The sequence below is a fragment of the Protopterus annectens genome, chromosome 10.part0, assembly GCF_019279795.1.
Source record: "Protopterus annectens isolate FY-2018-M chromosome 10.part0, PAN1.0, whole genome shotgun sequence".
Classification (NCBI taxonomy): Eukaryota; Metazoa; Chordata; order Ceratodontiformes; family Protopteridae; genus Protopterus; species Protopterus annectens.
Window position 1 is genome coordinate 105,413,581 of NC_056744.1, and position 23,116 is coordinate 105,436,696.

General features: G+C 37.4%; 1 protein-coding gene across 1 annotated transcript in view; it reads right to left on the reverse strand.

Annotated features, from left to right (window-relative positions):
• The window catches only part of LOC122812984 (E3 ubiquitin-protein ligase rnf213-alpha-like), a 1,982,151-nt gene that overhangs the window by 444,733 nt on the left and 1,514,302 nt on the right, over positions 1-23,116 (reverse strand). The window contains 1 exon segment of the mRNA XM_044085079.1: positions 788-898. Within this exon segment, the coding sequence (XP_043941014.1) occupies positions 788-898 (111 nt within the window).

Here is a 23,116-nt window from a genome sequence, read left to right on the forward strand (position 1 = left end):
AATAAGCACTCGTAGGACGATATCTCACTGAACACAAATATTCTTCTTGGCCTAGCTAGCTTAGAAGTGATGTAATTCTACTTTTCATTCTCTTAGCATTGTACACATGTATTTAATACATTATTATTAGTTTTGAATTCTTGGCTCTGCTGTTTGTCAGTTATCAGCTTCCTTCCAGTAAAAGGTCCATTTATTCCCCATCACTAGGATGAGGGTTAACCAGGGATGCCATTATTGAGACAGCCTATCAGGGTAGTTCAAGGATTTTCTTCATTGCACCCTAATGCCCCATGAATGTTCAGCTAAGAAGAGGAAGGGGATGTGCAATGGACTAACTGTGCTGGCCATCTCCTCAGTTCCATAAGGAAACAAGCAGCCCCACCCTTTTACACCAACCTCTATCACAGTCAGAACTTTTATCTCCTCTACTCCACCGGTGTATGGTGATGGCAGTGTGTCTGTGTCATGTACCCCTTCACCCTTCTTTTGCTTAAAGCAAGAACACGAGAGTTGGAGTATCCAACTGAAAGTAAACAATGTGATGAGTAACATAACCACACTGCATCAGAATCCTCTTTGTACAGCGGTTATATAATAAGCACACCTTGCAATCAACTTTCTTCTCTATCACTGCTGCTTCTTTAGAAACAGAAGAATATCTATGTTTCACCGCATACTTCAGCTTCCCCAAAGCATGTACAAATTCTGCTAATAATACCTCAGCTGTCATGCTACTAATGCACTGAAACTTCTCTGTCTCTCTTTTTTTAACAATATACATCCTTACCTTATTTCCAGGGTGCAAGCCTTCTTCCTGTATAGCATACAAACATGTGACTTCATGGAAAAATGCCATTGCTAGATAGACTTGCTGGGTACTGAGGGGAGCATTAACTTCCTAAGAACATAAAACAAAAGGGAAATAAAAGAGATGACATCACTTAACATCAATCAGGATTCATAGGCAAGAAAGAATAACAAAAATTGTTTTCCATTAGAAAGCTGAACTAAAATGGTATAAAATAATAATGTGACTGACACATCTACATGCAGTCTTCTTATGTAACTGCCAGTACCAGTGTAAATGTCCACTTAAGCATCTCAGGGAGATTCTTGATCTGTAATGGAGTATTTGTCAGCACATAAACAAAAAAGCAGTTTTAGCCATGCAATACTTACTCATCTTAAAGCACTTTAAAGGTGCATCGTTTAAGACTGGTAATGAAATGAGTATGCACATTCTGACAAACTCTGGAAATTACATGAACCAGTTTTTTGAGAAAGAATTGTTGGTCAAGGTTCACTTCTCCTACTTCCTTCTATACACCCAATATGACAGTCCCAGCATTACTAAAAGGGACCTTGATGTAATGCCTCACCTGAAGTATGGCATACCCTATCAGCTACAATACCTCCTTTTCCTCTATGCTGCACTCAGGCATCAGCCTTAGAGGTATAACCTCAGTTTCCGGTCTGAAATCAGAGACCACATTCTTGAGAATCAGATGAAGTACTACCTACTGTCTAGTCTTCTGACAAACTCACTTCCTTCTATACACCCAATATGACAGTCCCAGCATTACTAAAAGGGACCTTGATGTAATGCCTCACCTGAAGTATGGCATACCCTATCAGCTACAATACCTCCTTTTCCTCTATGCTGCACTCAGGCATCAGCCTTAGAGGTATAACCTCAGTTTCCTGTCTGAAATCAGAGACCACATTCTTGAGAATCAGATGAAGTACTACCTACTGTCTAGTCTTTAACTCTTACATTTCATGTAACATTTTAGAAATACATGTCACAAAAGTCAAACTGCAAATATGGTAAACACAAATTATCTACTTCATCTTTTTTGAATGATTATTTAAAAGCCTAAAAACACACATGTGGCCTCCTATCAAAACAAGAACAAATAAAACAATTCAAGATTAAATTATTATAAAATGTAAAGCATACATTATTCAAAGGTGCTGTACTTGACTTTAGTTCTCGAATCTAAATTAAATTACTATACATTTTAAAACATACATTATTCAAAGATGCCAACTTTGACTTCTTTATGTTATGAAAATACATAGTTTTGCATACAAGAGCAAAGGGTGTTATTTTCCAGTTCTACATGTAACACACATAATAGCAATTTTATCTGAGAGTTTTTATATTGTTCTCTTATTTCAAAGGTGAAGATTTACTTACTTCCTTATTTATGCATACATTCATTCATTAGTTAGAGAAATAAAAGGGTTGGTGGTCTACTTGAAGTTGTTCAGCCATGACCAGGATAATATATTCATGTGACAGCGTAGTGTGTACCACAGTTAACTTGCACACTAGCCTATAACTTTTAATGAGTAATAAGTAAACTTAGAAATAAAAAGAAATTACAAAAGCTTAGTGGTTCTCTTGCTGCCAGGACATCTGTTTGGCAGCTAGCACTCACTGTTGCATACTTTTAGTAAGTGTATATTTTATGTTTTAAACTTTAAAACAGAGAAAAATAGCAGCTGTAATAGCTATATTTTATATTTCTCTAACTTTAAAACAGAAAAAATGGCAGCTGTGACGGCTGCCACTTCAGTAGTAGTTACCTGTAGTGACATTTGTTTTTGGGATAGCTACCAAACTCTTTTTTGTGAGTATTCCTGGGTTTACAATTGACACTGTTCATTACTCTTTCAGAAAAGTGAACAGATAAACTTCATTGCCAGTCTTGTACAGTGTATGTTCATAGGTTTATGGGTGTATACTAGGCTAACAACCTCTGGGGCCTTTATAAGCCTAGCCATGCAAGCCAAATGTATCTCACAAATTACGGTGCATTAGAGGTTATTTTAATGGGTGTAGATTAGTTAGGACATGATTTAATGGCTACCTCTTTCCATCAGAGACACAGGTGTCACACCAGGAGTTAATTTCTGATGTCCCCATTCACTGGTCCCGGTTACACTTGATATGGCTAGGGGATTCATAGATTGTTACTAGGCTAAGGACCCAGGGGGGCCTTTTAAAGCCTAGCCAAATTTTCCCCCCAAAAATAATGATAGCCTGTATACAAATAGGACATTGAGGACCAGGCATTTATCAGCCACCACTGGCTGTAAGGGACATGGGTGCCAGGCCCATTCTAAATTTCCTATTCTCAATCCACTGGTCCAGTTTGCTCTTAAACTGGGTAAAGATGAACTCAGCTTCATATAGATGCCTGTTCCATAGGAAGGGCAGTCTCTGAGACACATATTTGTCTCTCCAGCAAGTTCTGCTTAAGTCACAGACAAAATTCAGGTCCTTAGACCTTATATTTCTGGTGCTATTTGACTTACGAATATGCAGAAGATTCATAAGTGTTTGGTTTCCAGATGCCTTGAAAGCCAGGCACAGATCACCCCTCAGCAATCTATAGAAAACTGAGTAGAGGGAAGGGCTTTAAGATGCTCTGCATTGGTAGGTTTGTCACACCTTGTATTATTTTTGTAAGGAATCATTGAGTTCACTCTAGTTGCTGCATATGCCTGGTCAGGTACATACCAAAGGGAGCACTGTACTCTATGACTGGTCTGATAAGGGCAGAGTACAGTGGAATAATGACTTCTGTGGACCTAGATGCCATTCCCTTACTTATAAGTTGTGCAGCATAAAAGGATTTCCTCACCATTTGTGGCCATGTGGTGGTCAAATGTGCATGAGTACCCAGATCCCTCACCACTGGGTTGACTCTTAAGGGTGTTTTATCAATATAGTAATTAGTTGGGTAGTTGACCTCCTAAGGGGTACAATTATCTATTTCTTAACACTGAGTTTAAGACCATGGATTTGGCACCATTTATCAGTCAGGGATAGGCCTACTAGAAAATTGCTAGTGTTTGCAAGACAGCCCATGATAACCAACAGCTTGCAATCATCTGCAAACTTAGTTAGCCATAAACATTCAGCATTTGCTTCCACTTCAGAGAAACAGATGTCAAAAAAATTTCAAGAATTGCTCTGCTTCACAATTATGGGAAGTATATTCCAGCCAATGGGGATTCTCTGATATGCATACCTGTGCCCTCAACATGTCCTGTTTAAGTCACAAGCAAAGTTTAAACCCTTAGATCTAGTAGTTCTGGTGCAGTTCATTTTGTGGCTATCCAAAAGGTCCATCACAGTGGAATCCAAGGATGCCTTGTATACTTGTATGCCAGGTATAAATCACCTCTCAGCAGTCTGTAGGAAACAGAGTAAACAGATAACATTTTGAGGCTATCTGCATAGGACATTGCGTTTACACCATGTATTCTTTTTGTGAGGAATCTCTGTGGATGTTCCATTGTGTTTACACAATGTATTCTTTTTGTGAGGAATCTCCGTGGATGTTCCATTTGTTGCATATGTCTGGTCAGGTACATACCAAAGGAGGCATTACACTCAATAATGGGTCTAATGAGGGCCGAATACATATGACTTCCCTAGACCTAGATGCCATGCCCTTATTCTTACACTGAGTGACATAGAAGGATTTTCTGACCACCTTAGACATATGCTAGTTGAAAGCTAGGTTACTATCTACATGTCTCCAAATCCCTGCCTACTGTGTCTACTTTTACGGCTGTTTACCAATGAGGTAGTTTACCCTGGATGGCTTACTTCCCAACAGGTACTATTATGCATTTCCTGGAACTGAGTTTTAAGCCATGGCTTTGGCACCAGTCATTTGTTTGTATTAGACCTTCTCTTTGGCACCAGTCATTTGTCTGTATTAGACCTTCCTGCAAGATGTTAGCATCTTGGGGGATTTCTCTGATTGCTCCTAGCTTGCAATCATCTACAAACCTGGTAAGCCAGAGGCCTGGACATTGGTCTTGACTTCTACAAAATAAATGCCAAAGAGTAACTGACCCAGCACAGAGCCCTGGGGGACTCCACTGGTGACTGGCCTCTTTGTGGAGGTGGTCTCTCCAATCCTAACTTTCGGGGTCCTGTCTGTGAGCCAGCTGGTTATCCATCAAGTCGCATACGTATTTCTGCCTAATTATGTGAATTTCTTTACAATGCCTGAGGGTATTGTATCAAATGCCTTAGCTAGGTTAAGGTAGACAGTATACACTATTTTGCACTTATCCATTGCCCTAATAACCTTCTCAAAGAAGTCCATCAGGTTCAGTAGGTAAACTCTCTATGAAAGAACCAAACTGGGTTGGGTCCAGTGTCTTAAGGTTTCCTATCTCATTGTTAATCATTTCCATGATAATTCTTTATGTGGCTTTGTATATGAGACTAGTCAGACTAATGGGCCCGTTGGCCCTGATAGGTCATACTTCAAGCTATTTAGGAGGCATCCTGGAACATTATCATGGCTCAGTGAAGCTGTATTCTTGGCTTTAAGATAGCACATATAAGAAATAATCCCTACTGATAGTTGGAAGGGTTATGTTAGGTGGTGTTTCTTTTAAGATGTCTGGGGGTGAGAAGGGGTTACAATCAGAGCTGAATTTGTCAGCCGGAAAATTTGCTATATCTTCCTGTTCCATGAGTGTGGCTCCATTTACCAACATTTCGGCACACTGTTATGTACTTTCTTTGAGGTTTGAGACATAGTTAAAGATGGCCTTATGGTTGTTCTTGGGCTGGGATGCTATCTTTATCTCAAAATTTGCTTTGTTCGACTTAATTAGTCCTCTTGGTTATCTTTTCAGTTTGATGAGAGAGTATTTATCTTTTTTGGTTTTACACTTCTAATTTTAGCTATGACATTTTTCTTCTTCTGTTATACAATCTTTTTTTAATTTTGGATTCCACCAGTGTGATTTGTTTTTTGAATTAGGTTTGGGCTTACCTCTGATAGACACAGCAGCCTCTATACAATTATTGACATGGTTGTACAAATCTTTAGTGAGTAATTCCACAGGCTGCTGTGTTGTCTGGGTTTGGAGAAGCTTGACATTTTGACAGCTTATCACCTGATAAAAGATAGTTTGCTTGGAGTAGTTTCTAACTGTTCCAGGGTTTGCTGAGTTACAGAATTGATTTTTATTTTGAAGGAGATTGCTTTGTTGTCTGACTTTACCAGAGAGGACATAACACTGGGGGGATGCAGCATTCTCCCACACTTGTGAGTACCAGGTACAGTATGTTTGTATCTATAGTATTTGTATGCAATAACTGGTCCATGGTGTTTGTGTTTACAAAATCTAGGAATCACTGCTCCTGCAAATCCGGGGTCATGTAGGATTCCCAGTTTAGACAGGGATAATTAAAGTCCCCATGAGTATGGTGCTTGGTTGAATTGTGAGTGTCTCCAATATGTCTAAGTATGAGCTACGGGTTTCATGGGACATACAGGGTAACCTATAGCTTTCTAGTATATGGTAAGGGACTTTGTCTATGATAATCTGGATGTGGAGGAACTCCAGTGTTTGATCCTATTTAACCAATCTAGAAGTATGCTTTTTTCTCCTAAACACCTTTACTGAACTATCACTTGTGACACAGACAAATTTACATTTATCTAAAAGTAATGAAACCGTATTAACAAGTTCAAGTTTACAAACATTATACTTCACATATATTGCTATATAACCTAACAACATTACAAAAATTATTCAATTCCTGACCTTTTATAAACAAGAAACATCTTTACTAAGTCATCACTTATGACACAGGATATCATACATTTATGTAAACAAAAACAAATCACACCAACATAATCCTAGTTGTAACCATTTTACATCATAAACCATTCTGACACACTCCCCGTTGCAAACAGTGTACATCACTTATAATCTACCCAGTCATGTTCAGTCAAACATTACATAGCTCATTTAAGTCCTGCCTTCGTTTAAACCTCATTCCTCCCCTGTATGTGTTGTTCCCACAATTCCCATTTTTTCTATTTAGTTTGCTCCTACTCTTTTCTAAAGATCTGAATTCCAGTTGTTTTATTACTATATATTCACTACTTCTAGTATAGTTGGCTTAGATTTTGATTTCCATTTTCTAGTAATTGCTTTTTTTTTGGCAGCCACCATAATTAACACAGCAAGGCTTTACTATGGTCAGTCAATTCCAATTCTGTATCACAGCTCAGCAGAATCAAACCAATCTGCCCACCCAGCATCTCTGACAGTGCATCCGATGGGGAATCCTTAAAGTCCACCAACTCATCCCACTCCCAGAAAATATGTTCCCAGTTACCTCATTCTTCACTGTCACACCTCCAACATTTGCTGTCTACCTGAGGAAAAACTCTCTGGAGTCTACTTGGCATATAAAAATATCTATGTAAACATTTCCAAGCAAAAATCCTAAATCTCCTAGATTTTGTTGCATATTTGGGAGATATACATATATCCTCCCATTGTTTCTTTGTGAATTGCTTATCCAATCTCTCTTCCCAATCCTTTCTAACCTCCTCTGATTGACTGTTATAGTTATCATGCAATATTTTATATGCTCTGCTAATTATTCCTTTTTTAATGGCAGCTTCAGTTCTAGAGTCTACTGAAAACTCTATCAGTGCTGATCTTTCATTTAGGACCCCCAATTTCTTTCTCTTTGCCTATACTCTGATATCAATCCTTGATAGGGAATGCAGTCTCTAACCTGCAGTCCAAATACATTCTTGGCATCTTCCCATTCTATCATCTTTCTCTCTCCAGTTATTTGATCCCAATTTCTTGGTTCCTTTGCCAGTCTTTTCCTATAAATTCCAATTGTCTATATCCCTAATTACAGTCATACCTATCGGCAGAATCTCCTTTCTCCATTCCCATGTTGGCTTAGTTTATAGGTATAGTATTCTGTATGATTATTGCTATTCTCCTTAAAGGCCTGTATTCATAATTCCAGTCTCTCCTTGTTTCTTGAGCTTCCCCCCTGTTTCATCATCATCCCTTTCCATTTTGCATTATAAATATTTGCTTGTGCTATGTAAAGGAGCCTTAATGGTGTAGCTCTGAAATACCCCTTCAAATCAAGTAATTCCAATCTGCCCTGTTCTACTGGAAGAATCAGTTTCTCCCACTTGACTCTTGCCATCTTCCCCTCCCAGATAAAGTCCTTCAGCTCTTTATTAATTGCTATCCACAACTTCTCTGGTTGATAAAAATATGCCTGACCTGTGTATAAGACTAATGGGACTAAAAATATTTTGACTGTTTGTATCTTACTCAGGGCCGGCCTTAGCTGAAATGGCGCCCTAGGCGAAGTACTGCTCTGGTGCCCCTTAAGCCCCACGCACACCATACTCAAGCAACACCCCTATTTGAGCCACGCCCATAGATGGGTCACTCCCACAAAAGCCACTCCAATTCTTTCAATGTTTAAATGCATGAAAAATCAGTCATACTACAAGGATTTAATTTATTTTGTAAAACTTGTGTGAATTTTGTGTTGTTATTCTACATTAAATTCCTTATGTAAAATTGGGAATACCAGCTTGACTATGATTTCTGTCTAAATGTCTCCAAATTTTTTTAATTTAGTTGAGATAAATATGATTCACTGAAATTAATCTTATTCAAACATATTTCTAGAAATCAAATCTGCTATCAGTTGTCTGGATGCCCTTCAGTGTGTGCATAATTGTACTGTTGGCAGGAGGGACACTAGCATAGTTACCTGTAATTCATAGACATTCTAATGAGCTACTAATGAGATCACTCCACGCAGCCTCATCGTCTATCTAAATCACATTATATCATGTTGTACCATTGGGCACTGATACATTGCTGGTGATTGTTTTTTTTTTAATCCCAGGCATTGTATTTTCATTTCAGGATATTATATATTTTCAGCAGCGAAGTAAGGATTAAATAATAATAATAAAAACTGATACTAATCTGATACACCAAAAATAAAATCTGAAGGTAAAATCATCATAAATACTCCTTCTAAAAGCTGCACTAGCAATGCTTATGTTGATATCAAATTTTAGATTTATTAAAATTAAATTCCTTTGTTTCAGCCATTTCATGCCAAATCTGACTGCAGGAATACATAGTAAATACAACAAAACAACAAATAACTGCAGCCATTACAGTAAGATTAAGTTCAACAAAAACACTCAGTTGAGCAAACATTTTTAACCTTTTCATTAGTTCAAACATATCATCAACCCACTTTAACATCTTGAGAAAGTGCACTGCTACAAATCAAAAACAAAGCCAGAAATAAATCAAGGACACTTGTAATATATTAGCACTGTTACCTAAAGACAGACAGTGATAGAATATAAATTAATAGCATTGTTTTGTAAGGCCACGTTAATGTACCCTGGCTGGTAGCATGCTACCTACATTTTCTGGCTAGGGAGGTATGCTGCTCTTCCCCCAATAGGCAGATGAAGGAGCAGTAAACCTTTAAGACAGAGACCCCCATCACCATCATAAAAAAAAAAAAATGGATTCCCATGAAACCACCAGATGATAAGGGCATGTGCTAATACTGCACACCTCATTCGCATCCTAAACTGAGGCTCCAGACTATGGGTGGGGGGTAAAAGAAGGAAGCACATCTTTTCTTGATTAGACAACTTGTTCTTCCGGATCAAAATGCCGTTGATTACTACGGACTAATTTCTCCTAAAGATAAAGTTGTCAAGAGTTTTGAGGTGACCGCTATACGGACTCTGGCTGGCTACTATCCCAAAATCCTGAAAATATAAAAAAGGGGAGGGACCGCACTACACAGGATATATATATATATATATATATATATATATATATATATATATAAGTATGGATAGAATACATTCATTAATCTGTTTTATCTCTGTCTTCTTTAACTTGCAGCTTGTTTGTGTCAATTTTGAAATCACTGATTTTACCAGGGAGAAAGAAGCACGTCATTTAGCGGTCTTGAGATAAGCGGTTCTGCAGATTCTAGGGGCGTAGACGTTATTATTAAGCATCCAATAAAATCATGTTCATGCAGCAAGCCCTTCTATTTTATGACTTTCTGCTGCCGGTCTGGGAGGCTGATGCCATCTTTGCTGGGCGGAAATGGTGCTGTTGTACAGCAATCACCTGTTGGCTGAGGGGAATGAGGGACACATTTCTCCCAAAATCAAAACTCTACTTTATTCCCATAGTTAACGAACACAATAAATAGTAAGATATAGTTTGTAGTTTTAAGGTGACAATCACCTTCCCACCGAACAGCCCCTCCTGCAGCAACCCCCTACCTTCTCAACTATTCCAGTGTTCCATTACTTGGCTGTTTCAAACCAGTTGCCATAAACACTGTTCAAACATATCAGTGTGCATATTGCAGGTATTGAAATAAAATAGCACAAACACATATAGCAATTTGCTAAACAAACAGCCTCACAATGAAAACAGACATACATGAGTAGTAAACTTCTCTGCCTTTGAAACTTGCATTCATTGAAACAGCATGAAAACCCACATTCATAGAAAATGCATTGGGCCACTGGAGGATTAAGTTTACCTTTGGACTATTTTTAAAACATAGGCTCCTTGCACACATTTTTTAGGGCCTTACATACATGTATTTATTCTTTGATTCACCTTCATGATTATATTCCTTGTATAATACATCACCACTTGTCAAAATGTGTTTTAAATTTGTAGTTTTAAACATTCTTTTAATAAACAATGAAACAAGATATATGAACGAATAATGACAAAACAACCTATTTCATAAAACTTCAACATAAAAGTGCACTCGGAGTTCTGTCATTACAATCCACCAAAATCAGTCAATATGCACAATCTCTGCAGAAGTAAAATCATCTGAATAATTCCACATTAAAAAAACCTATAACTAATGAAGAGGTTGCTACTGGCAAACAACTTTACATCTCAATGTTTCATCTACAAATTCAGTGCCTGCTGTCCTTAAAGAATCAATTGTCTACATTACACTGAAGAAAACAATTGGCAAACCGGTAATATTGCAACAGGAAACGACAACACTTCATAGTTACCAGGCATCTTATACAAAGGAGGGCACCCTTAAAATGTACCAAATAATTGACAACTAGGGGCATGACATACCATGCATCCATACCTCTCAACCTCCTAGCACAAGAAATCTGAACAACATGCTGCATACAATCAGGGCAATGCATGAGTAAACAATCAACATCTTTCATAAAATGATTGTTACAATACCTACTCAGTATAGCCATTGGAATAAAAAAAAAAAATGGTCACAGCAATGTATTTCATCTTGTTTTACACCAACACGCATGCACATGCTCTGCCAAATCAGATCCTTGAGTGTTTAATTGTGACCAATGGATATTCAGTCACTTTTATTCACAGTCTGACTCTTGCCTACAAACTACACACACTTTTTGACTGTGTACTTCTTGGATGTCTGATTCTTTTCATATGAATGAATAATTACCATAGTAATGCAACTTATTGCTATCAGATGCATACAGTGCACCTTGTTCAAATCCCACCAGACTACACAAATATGTCATTCAGGTACATACACTTTAATAATTGTGCAAACCCCAGATACCCCAGATGTCCAGTCTGATAAAATAAATGAGTAAATAAGTAGCCAAAGGAATATGTTTCACAATATCTAATGTATAAAAGAAAAACAATACATGTTGTCATACTGTCCTGTAGGCTGACTGGCAGCAACACTCCCAAGCAGAAGAATCCAGGTTAGTTCATAAGGGAACAAGGTAGTAGACTTACTATTTAGTACTAAAGATAATAATAAAAAAAACTAACAAAAACACAGATGCATATTCCTCCATGTTTGTAATTATTTGAGGCTGTCCACGCATTCCTCCAGTTTCATTCTGGCAGTCTCATTGTTTGATCTAGCTGTACAGCAAGCCTCCTTTGTGATGAATTTTTGCCTCCCTCAGAACAGCAGAAAGCTATGTAGTAAGGAGTAAGGAGTAAGGAGTAACTGCTTTATTTTCCATTTGGTGCTCTTACTTAATAATGCTAATGCTTTTGAAAACAGCTCAGCCAAGGAAGTCATTTTTTGTGAACAGGAAAACAAAACTCCAGAACTTGTGCAGTAACGTGCATGGAATTTTGAGCCTGAGACATGAAAAATGACTATTTTTTATAAAACAAATATAAAGATAGGTCTGTGACAGTTTTTATGGGGGGTGCTGTAGTGCAGCAGGCACTACTACTGGACCCCCCTTACTGATATCATAAAACATACAAATACAGGAGCAGCTTTTTATGTTGTATACCTTTATGTTCTTTTCCTGTTACGCCTCTCACTCTCTCTCGCTTGTATCTTAGACAAATGCCTGCACGTGCACATGTGCTCCCATGAAAAAAAAACTACTATTACTGATCACTTATCACCCTCATGAAAAGTTTTATTACTATTATGGGCATGATCCTTCTCTTCTGGGTAATGATGTTTTTCATTTATTGGTAAGAACCTTGCAGGATTCTATCAGTGCATCTTAGTGGTCTGTGGGTCGTGGATAGAGTGGTAAAAGGGAAAATAGCACCAATCTAACATCACCATTTTAATGATGTGCAGTAATATGGGTATCCTGCCCATACACACACCCTCACCTCTCTATGCCATCCTTCTGAGTGCCCACCTGAAACTAGCAGTCACCGATTCATAATCTCACTTCCAGTGAAGGAAGATTTGCCTTCTACTTCCAGCTGTCCCACTGATGACTCGTGTCTGTTTCCATACTTTAGAAGTTGTCATCATAGCCACACACACACACACACACACACACACACACACACACACACACACACACACACACACACACACACACACACACACACACACACACCATATGTTTGCAACTTCATTCCAGCCAGAAAGACGGACCATCATAAATGGAAATTAAACAGCCTAGTGGATTACCTAAAAATAGCCAGAATATAAACATTTCATAACCAAATTAACAGCCTAGAAAATTGAAGGCACTAGCATTCTATGTCAGGATCACAGAACTCCATAATAACATATGATATTCACCCCCCCCACACACACACACACACACACACACACACTTTCTCATGCATACAGAAGCAAATAGTTTAAATTACACACACATACACTTACCTTATTTCTTAACCGAATGGCTAAACAAGCACACACAGACTTAATCTCTCTTAACAAAACTGCTAGCTTACATTTCGCACGCCTGCAAAACGTATTTACTTGCACTTTGGCATGTGCACGCATGATTCTCCTTAAAGGAGAAGACGCTAATACCACGAAGCTGTAAAAGTGGGAGGGAGCTCACCGCCCCCTTTGCCCTGTGGTTCCTGTGCCCTCGAGCAACTACATTAATTAAAATAAAAAAATTAAGTAAAAAATTGCGCCCTTTACAAGGCCGGCCTTTATGGCGCCCTAGGCGGTTGCCTAGTTTGCCTATGCCTAAGGCTGGCCGTGATCTTACTATCCATATCCATATAACAAAGCTTCAGTTTTCTCATTTTTGTATTATCTTCTGTTTAGTCTATTCCTGCATATCCTTAGCTGCCATACCACAATCATTTTTAATCCATACTCCTAAATACTTCATTTTATCATGTCCCCATAAATATGGATAATGCTGATCCAATTCATATGTGGGTCCATAATTTACTGTTACTGCCTTTGTTTTAGCTTCATTCATTTTGTATCTTGAAAAGATTTGAAACCATCTCAAAATGTTCCACAACACTGTAATGTCTCCTCCTGGTTTTGTCAGGTATAAAATAATATCACCTGCAAATAGATCCAACTTTTCTTGACTACCATACCAATTATATTCTTGAATTTCTGAGTCCCTTATTTTCTTTGCCAATTATTCTAAATATAATGTAAATAACAAAATGGAAAAAGGACACCCCTGCCTGGTTACTCTGCTCAAGCAGAAATTATGATAGAGGACCTGACCCACTTTAATTTTCACCTCCGATCCCTCATTTGTTTTCCTAATCAATTTTTTTCAGGAAATGCAAATGCTTCCATTGCTCTGCTCATAAAGTTCCAGCTTTCTCTGTCAAATGCTTTCTCTGCATCAAGATGCACCAACAACAATGGTATTTTTCTACATTCTGCTTCCCTCTGTATCATCAATGTTCTGTTAATGTTGTCAAATGTTTGCCTCCCCTCTACAAAACCACACTGATCCATATCTATCAATTTTTACATTACTTTTGCCATTCTTTTGGCCATTATAGACATGAACACTTTATAATCATAGTTTAATATTGAAATGGCCCTGTATGAATCTGGATCTGATGTAGCTTTACCCTCCTTAGGTCCACTGCTTTCTTCTAGGATGTTGGTACTTCTCCTCTTAAAATACTGTTAAACAAAACCTTCCAGATCTTTATCAGTTTTTTTCCCTCCTAGCTTCCAAACTTCAACAGGAATACCTTCTATTCCTGGGGACTTTCCTGCAGATTGGTTATACATCACAATGTTTATCTTAGCTCCTCCTATCTTAACCATTAGGAACTGATCCTTGTCCACCTCTAACCTTGGCATATTTAATTCTTCTTTAAACATTTCCATTTGTATATTTTCTTTTCCAAAATATTTTTATTAAATTTTCTAAAGAGAAAAAAATCACATAGATAAATTTTTATAACATTTAAATATATCTAGGATGTTTGCTTGAATGAGCAAATGTCCGAATCCATAACCACCGAACACACTTTAACGAAAGCGCTTTTATCGAAAAAGCACTTTTGTCAAAGCGTGTTACTAAAAGAAATAAAACAAAAAAAAACACTACATTAACATTTTAGCCCCCCTGCACACCCCTTCTACTTTAATATTCTCCCTTAGAGACCGCATTACAGTGGAAGGGAAGGGAAGGAATTTTCCCTTATCCGCACTATAGTATGGCATCGGCAACAGGCATACTTATATGAAAGTGCTTCTTTGGTGAAAAGCACTTTCGCGTAAGTATGCCCGGCCGTTTGGGTTTTGGACGTTTGCTCATTCGAGCAAATGTCCTAGACCCATATATATATATATATATATATATATATATATATATATATATATATATATATATATATATATATATGTACAGACACACACACAAGTTAACAAATAACATCTAGCACACATAATAACAAATTAAACTATTTACAAGGGTGTCTAGAATAACCATATGATCATCATTTGTATATTGGTAATTAACTTCATAATTTGTTACAGTCATTACTCTTTAGCATTACAATTGCTTTTTTCAATGCATTGTATAATGATCTAATTTTGTAATGGCTAAAAGAGTCCATACAATTGTATACTTTGCTAGGTATAGGTGCATTAAACAGGATCAAATACTTGGACAGCTGGAATTTAGCATTAAAAACTGCTTAAAAAAATAATAGATTTGATCCCAATATGATTTGAGCAATTGACATTCATAGAACATATGCTGCCAGTCTGTCTTTAGTTTTAATTTGCATCTCCATCCACCAATATCATTTTTAAACATTAATTCCATTTTATGAGGTGCTATGTAAGATGTGTGTATGAACTTTCATGTAAAAAGTTTCCACTGTTGTGAAAGAGATGTTGGTTTTGAGGAGAGAAGAATCATTTTTTTTATCTCAGTCATTCAGTATTTGATTATTAATTGCTCTATAGTAATCCCATAAATTTTCTTTATGATCATTCATTTTTTATTTTATAGATACACAATACGTGTCCTTTTCTAGTAATAGGTTGTTTTATTGTTAATATCGTGTTCTATATATTTAAGAGCATCTTGTCTAATTGTTAACTGCATTGTCTCTAGTCTATATAATATATATTCCCTTATTTCCTGTCTAAGTAGCCACAAGTTATTCTCAAATTTAAATTTCTTTTTAACTTGCTCCACTGTTAGAACTTTTCCAGATTCTAACAATTGATGCCAATAAATTAATTGTTTTCTATTTAAGGATCTTAACTGTTTCTCTATCAAATGTTTTAATATTACTTTGTGTTTATGCAATTGGATATAATAAAAATGGCCACACTTTTATGTCAGGTTTGTTATTTATAAAGTTTTTATAAGCTTTTATTGTATATGTGATGAATTTGGAACTTACATTTTTTTATTCTATGTTATGTATTCTCTCAACACTCAAAGAAAATTATTAGATATAATTTCAGTGTATTGATTTAACAGTACAAAGCCTGATGTCAGCCACATTTTTTCATTTATTTGTTTACATCTGGATATATAAACTGTATTTATCCATAATGGTATTTTTTGTGACAGATGACAGTGTATATGTCTCTACATCTGGCAAACCAATTCCTTCCATTTCCCATTCTTCCAAGTGATAATTCATAGCTATCCTAGGTTTGTTAGGATACCATAGGAAGTTTATGATTAGTCTATTAAATTGTTTTATATATGTTTTAGGGGGAGGAAGAGAACATGCTTGTATAAAATATATCATCTTTGGAAAAATAATCATGTTAATTATATAAAGCCTATCTTCCATTGAAAAAAATATTTATTCCATTTTTGTATAAGACTTTTAATATTATTTAAAATTTCCTTGTAATTTATTTAAATTTTTGTATCTAGTTCATTTGTTATTGTAATGCCACGGTATTTGATTTTATCAATAGGTATATATTTCTGTTGTTCCTTACCTAAATCTTTCTCAGAAGTATTTATACGTAATATCTTTGTCTTGCTTTCATTGAAGTTGAAACCTGAAATCCTCTGAAAATATTGAATTAGCTTTAATAGTGTTTTAATGTGTTGTCGTTATCTTTTAAAGTTAGCAGAATATCATTTGCAAATAAATGGATCTTCATTTCTAAACTGTTATCTAGTTGGATTCCTTTAATGCTTTCATTCATTCATATGCTGTTTGCAAATGGTTCAATGACAAAGGCAAACAGCAATGTTATGTGCTCTTAATGATGTGAATAGATTTAGAGAAGCAGGATCTTATTTTTATATATGCCAAAGATTTTTCACATACATATTTTATTAATAGAATTATTTTTTTGAGAAATTGTATTCTTCTAAAACCAGCCATAAATAGTTCCAGTGTACAGAGTCAAAATGCATTATTTACATCTAAATTAACCACAGTCATTTTATTTTTCATGATGTTAGCATAACTGGTTGAGGAAATAATTATTTTTATGGTACCATACGTGTTTCTATCCTTTATGAAGCCAGCTTGATCTTTATCTATTAATAATGGAAATAGCTGCTTAATCCTAGCAACATGTATTGCCATGAATATCTTATAGTCTATATTAAGTAAAGATATTGGCCTATAGGATGAACATTCACTAGGACTTTTGTCTGGCTTCAAAAGTGATGATATTATTGTGTATTTCCAAGAAGAATGGATTTCTTTACCATCTTTTACTAACATAAACACTTTCAGTAATAACACTAGAGCTTTATTAGGTAATAATTTAAACATGTATGGGATAATATTGTCTATACCTGGGGCTTTATTTAACTTTAGTTTATTAACTTGAGATTTGAGTTCTGTGATTGTTATTTGTTTATCTATTAGTTTTATATGTTCTTCTAATAATTTAATCTTGGCATGTTTTTCAAGGAAGGCTTTTAGCATGGTTTGCAATCCTATTTTTTTTCATTTTGGTTATTAATTTTGTGAAAATACATTTTGAATGCTTCTAGCATTCCTTCTAAATCTGACACTTTCTTCTTAGTTTCTGAATTATATATTTCCTTTATTTGATTTGCTTTTATATTTTTTAGTTCCATTAGCTATTCTTTGATTCTTTGGATTTACTGAATAGGAACATAACTTAATCTTCTCTAAACTGATCATTGTCTTATGGTGTAATGTCTCCATATATTTTTATTCCTGTAATCTAATTCACTTGTTAAGTTAGTGTTTGCTTTTTGGACATCAAGTTTTAATTTATTATCAATTTTTATTTGTAAGTCCAGTAGGTCTCTGTTCCATTGTTTTTTGTTTAATGTTATACCATGCTACTAATTTCCCACATAAATATGCCTTCAGTGCACTCCATATGTATACTTCAGATACCTCTTTAGTGAGATTTATATTTAAGAATATTTGTATCTCTAATATAAAACTCAATGAAATCCTTAAAATTTGTTATGTATGATGGCATCCTTGTTACTGTTATCCTTTGACTAAAACTGAAGTCCATTTCCAAAGTAATTGCATTGTGGTCTGATAATGGACATGTAATTGTCTTTACTTTATCTAACTTTGTAGTTAGATCTCTTGATATGTACACTACATCTATTCTTGATTGTGTACCATGCCTATAAGAATAATGTGTTAAGAATAGTCTATTTGGTTCATATTCATTAATGTCTACAATGTTACAAGAATCAATAAAGTCAGAAAGCACCTTTGATAATGCTGATTTCTTACATGCATTTTTTGCATTTGTGTCAGTTTCCATTGTAATACAATTGAAGTCCCCTACTATGACTATATTTCCCTTAGCGTATTGTACCATGTCTTTTAAAGATTGTTTAGCTACTTTAACTCCTAGCTCCTGTAACAAACATATTTACTAGTGTATATATCATTTCATTAATGGACACTGTTACTAAGCAAAAATTTCCTGAGTTGTTGTGATATGTATTAATAATTTTAGGCATTAGAATTGAGTTCTTCCATAATATTGCTACTCCTCCTTTCTTCTGTTTATAAAGAAAACTTATTAACATTGTATGATTCTTTGTGTTCATTTTATGTCTTCTTGCATAATGTCTATCTCCTCTAAAAAAAACTATTTATGCATTCCACATTTTCAAATATTTTAGAAGACTTTCCCTTTTACAGTTATTGTTCAAGACATTTACATTAATGGAAGTACATTTTGCAGTTGGTATGACTCCCCTGCACTGACCCAGTTATCAAGAAGCCTCAATCCTCACCAATGGCAACAGTGAGGGAAGTACACAATGGGAGGATGAAAAGTACACACACAGTAAAGTACAATTTCCCTTAACAGCATACAGAGCTCACAGTCAGTCTGGGGCTGGTTTCTCCCTCTTTCTCCAGATCCCCAATAAGACTCCCCACTGGCACAGCTATAGGGTTAAGATCTCAGCCAAGTGGCCAAGCTAAAACTTACAACACCCTCTCTGTCCAACCAGTGCTTCGTGTCCCTGCCCAAATAGCTGACACACACATAACACTTTGAGATTTGATTTATATACAGACACACACACACACACACACACACACACACACACACACACACACCTGGGAAAGGCTGGCACAGGTTTACTAGCTATGCCCCCCTCTGCTCAGACTATAAGGTAGTTATCACTGCCACCAGTCAACTCTTTATCAGCTACTCTAAGGCCCTTACAAAGGGTGACCAATCCTACTGTGTAATGTTACTATTATCCAAATGGTAAGTGTGACCAAAAGCAAGGCTATTGGAGTGGTCTGTACATTGTCACCAAATACATATGCAAGTACCTAAGAGCTTAAATAACTCTAAACAAACCAGCCACAATTAAAAGGTTTAAATATATTTAATAATAATAATAATAATAATAATAATAAATAAAAGAACAAGACAATAATAAATAAGTAATCACTGATATCAGAGTTCAGAATCACAGGAAATATTTTAAAACAACATTGTAGGACAGTCTCAAATAAATACAGGAAACAGCTACACTAATCTTTAATATTCCTATCTATATCTAAAATAAATCACTTTTCCATAAGTCTTACTTACAGACAACACGTAGGCAGAAGTGCTGATGAGTGGATGTTTCTAGGTCCAAAACAAAATACAAAATGCAAAGACTCACTCTCTGAGATAGTTCTTAAATTAATAATACACATTACTGCTGGGTTAATCTGGATGACATCACTCTTTGTCATCTGCCTTCAGTTCTCAGGCAAACAGAGACTAACACCTCTGTGTTAGAACTGCATATCTCTCAGAAGCTTGCAGTACATGGAAGTTGTAAAATAATTAACACTTTTACATCTGAAACCTTCTAATTATTTCTGTTTCAAGACAGCAGAAAAAGCTCAAAATAATGTGTCTGCTTCACGGAGAGATAACACAATCATAAAAACACTACAGTTTCAACTTATTTACTTGAACTTTTCCAAGTTAACTATGTTCCAGCTTCTGCTAGTAAAGCATACATTTGCACAGGTATATAGTTTATATCCATTTCCATTCTTTTCCACTAGGGTACATTGTGGACACATCCTTGAAGCTCAGTACATAACATACATTCCTGTATCCATAGTTTAATATACACATAACATATATTTCTAATATATCTGGCAACCCAAGCAATTGCATTATGCTGGTATTCACAAATGCGATATAACTATTTACAAAATTCCAGACAGCTGGGCTGGCAGTGTCACAAACCCCCCACCCCGAAAACTCAAGCTAGTTTTCCAAGTGACCCTTGAGAAATGTTGCTTCAGCAGGTTAAGCCTATCTGGAAATACCTTACCCCATTCCATGTCTTGAGAGTGCATCTGCACTGGCATTGCTAACCCCACTGCTGTGCTGCACTGTCATATATGTGTGCAACCCTAGTCTCCACCTTAGTAACTTGGCATTTTGCTGGCTGGCTCAATGTAGCCATGTTAAGGGATTGTGGTCTGTAACTACAGTGAATTTCCTTCCATACAGATATGGCTGAAATTTCTGCAGTGCCAACACTATGGCTAGGCATTCCTTTTCTACAGATGGATAGCATTCCTCTCTGTGTTGGAGCCTATGACTGAGATATACCACTGGGTGCTCTTCTCCCTCTGAGGAAACCTGGCTAAGTATAGCCCCCACCCCATGGTTTGAAGCATCCACATGGACAATAAATTCTTTGCTGTAATCTGGACTGGCTAACACAGGGGGTCCTCCTAAAACTTCTTTAAGCTTTTGGAATGCCTGCTCACATGCTGGGGTCCACACTACCTTATCTGGCCTGTTTTTCCTTGTCAGGTCTGTAAGAGGAGCAGCTATGGTACTCTAACTGGGGATGAGCTTTTTATAGTACCCTGCTGTCCCTAAGAATACCCTCACCTGCTTTTTGGTAACAGGGGCAGGCCATGCCTGAATGGCTTCCACTTTGGCAGGTTCTGGCCTGATCTTACCACTCTCCACTCTATGTCCCAGGTAGGAGACCTCTGCCATACCCACCTGACATTGGCTGGGAATAATGATCAACCCTGGCCTCTGTAGTCTGCCCTGCACCTCCCTGATATGCTGAAGGTGCTTTTGCCAGGAATGGCTGTAGATGGCAATATCATCTAGGTAAGCAAGGGCAAAATCTCCTGCTAGGGTATAATCTACCAGCCTCTGGAAAGTCACTGGGGCATTTTCACCCCAAAGGGCATCTTTGTGAACTCATAAAAGCCAAAAGGAGTCACAAAGGCTGACCTCTCTCTAGCACTGGGAGTCAAGGGCACCTGCCAGTAAGCCTTGGTAAGATCATTGGTGGTAAGATACTTAGCTCCACCCAGCTGCTCTAGGGCTTCATCTGTCCCAAGCATGGAGTAAGCATCTTACTCTCTGTGACTACTTAATTTCCTGTAGTCCACAAAGAACCTGGTGCTGCCATCCTTCTTTGGTACCAGCATCACTGGGGAGGCCCAGGAACTGCTGAACTCCTGAATTACCTCTAGTTCCAACATTTCCTGTATCTCCTCCCTCAGAGTCTGTTTGACTCTCTCAGGCACCCTATCAGGGGACTGCTTAAATGGTCTTTGTGGTCCTGTATACACATGTAGCTGCACCAGATGGGTGCATCCTTGTTTCTCAGTGAACATATCCCCAAACTCCTGTAACACTGCTTGAATTTTTCGAACCTGGATAGGGGGTAACTGCTGGGACATTTCTACCCCTTCCACTGAGGTGTCAGTTCGAGTCTCACTGAGGAGATCAGTCACCAGATCCCCCTCAGACTCCTCCTGCTCTCCACCACAAATGCTCAGCACAAAGGCCTCTCTATCATGGTAAGGTTTCATCATGTTAACATGGTACAATTTGTGCCCCTGCCTCCTACCTAGCAATTTTACCATGTAGTTAAAATCACTGACCTTCCTTACTACCTTGTAGGGTCCCTCCCAGGTGGCCTGCAGCTTGTTGTGTCTGATAGGAATGCGAACCATTAACTGCTGCCCTACAGCATACTCTCTAGCTCAAGCATTCCTGTCATACCAGACCTTTTTCCGCTGTTGAACTTCTGCCAGGTTCTCCTGGGCCAAGCCCATGAGTTCCCTGAGCCTTGTTTTGAGGTTTATTATATATGCCACAACAGACTCCTTGTGGAATTCACACTCACTCTTCCACTCATCTCGAATCAAATCTAGAAGTCCCCTCACCCTATGCCCATACAGCAACTCAAAGGGTGGAAAGCCTGTGGATTCCTGGGGAACCTCTCTGTAAGCAAACAGATGGGGCAAACATTTGTCCCAGTCTACCTTAAACTGGTCTGCAACTGCCTGTAGCATCATCTTGAGTGTACAGTTTAACCTCTCAATAAGACCATTAGTCTGGGGATGGTAGGGGGTGGTCTTTAGATGCTTCATCCCACAGTACTTCCGCAGACAAGCCAGCAGGTCTGACATGGAATTGGCATCTCTGACAGTCAGTATTTCCTTTAGGAAACCAACCCTGCTGAAAATCTCTAACAAAGCATTTGCCACCTTTTCTGCCTCAATGGAGGACAGAGACACTGCCTCAGGGTAACTGGTAACATAATCTACTACCACTATGGTATACTTTTCCCTGTGGAACTTCGGGGTACTCAGAAGCACCATAATATCCACAGCTACCCTGGAAGTGGCTCCTCAACCACAGGCAAAGGCATCAAAGTAGCTTTCGCCTTGTCTCCTGCCATGCCTACCTTTTGGCACTGTTCTCAGGTCCTGCAGTACCATGTTACATCTCTGGAAATCCCAGGCCAATAGAAGTTCTGCATAATACGTATCTCTGTATATTTTATGCCCATATGACCTGTAAAGGGAATATCATGGGCTATGGCTAAAAGTGCCAGACGGTAAACTCTGGGCACTACAAACTGCTGTACTCTCTCATTTTCTAGCCCTCCCTCAGGGGTCCACTCTCTATACAGTAACCCTTTGTCCCAGTATACAGATTCCCAATTCCCTTGAGAATCAGGTGCCTCACTAGTTACCTCCCTCAGGCCTTGTAATGTAGGGTCTGAGAGCTGAGCAT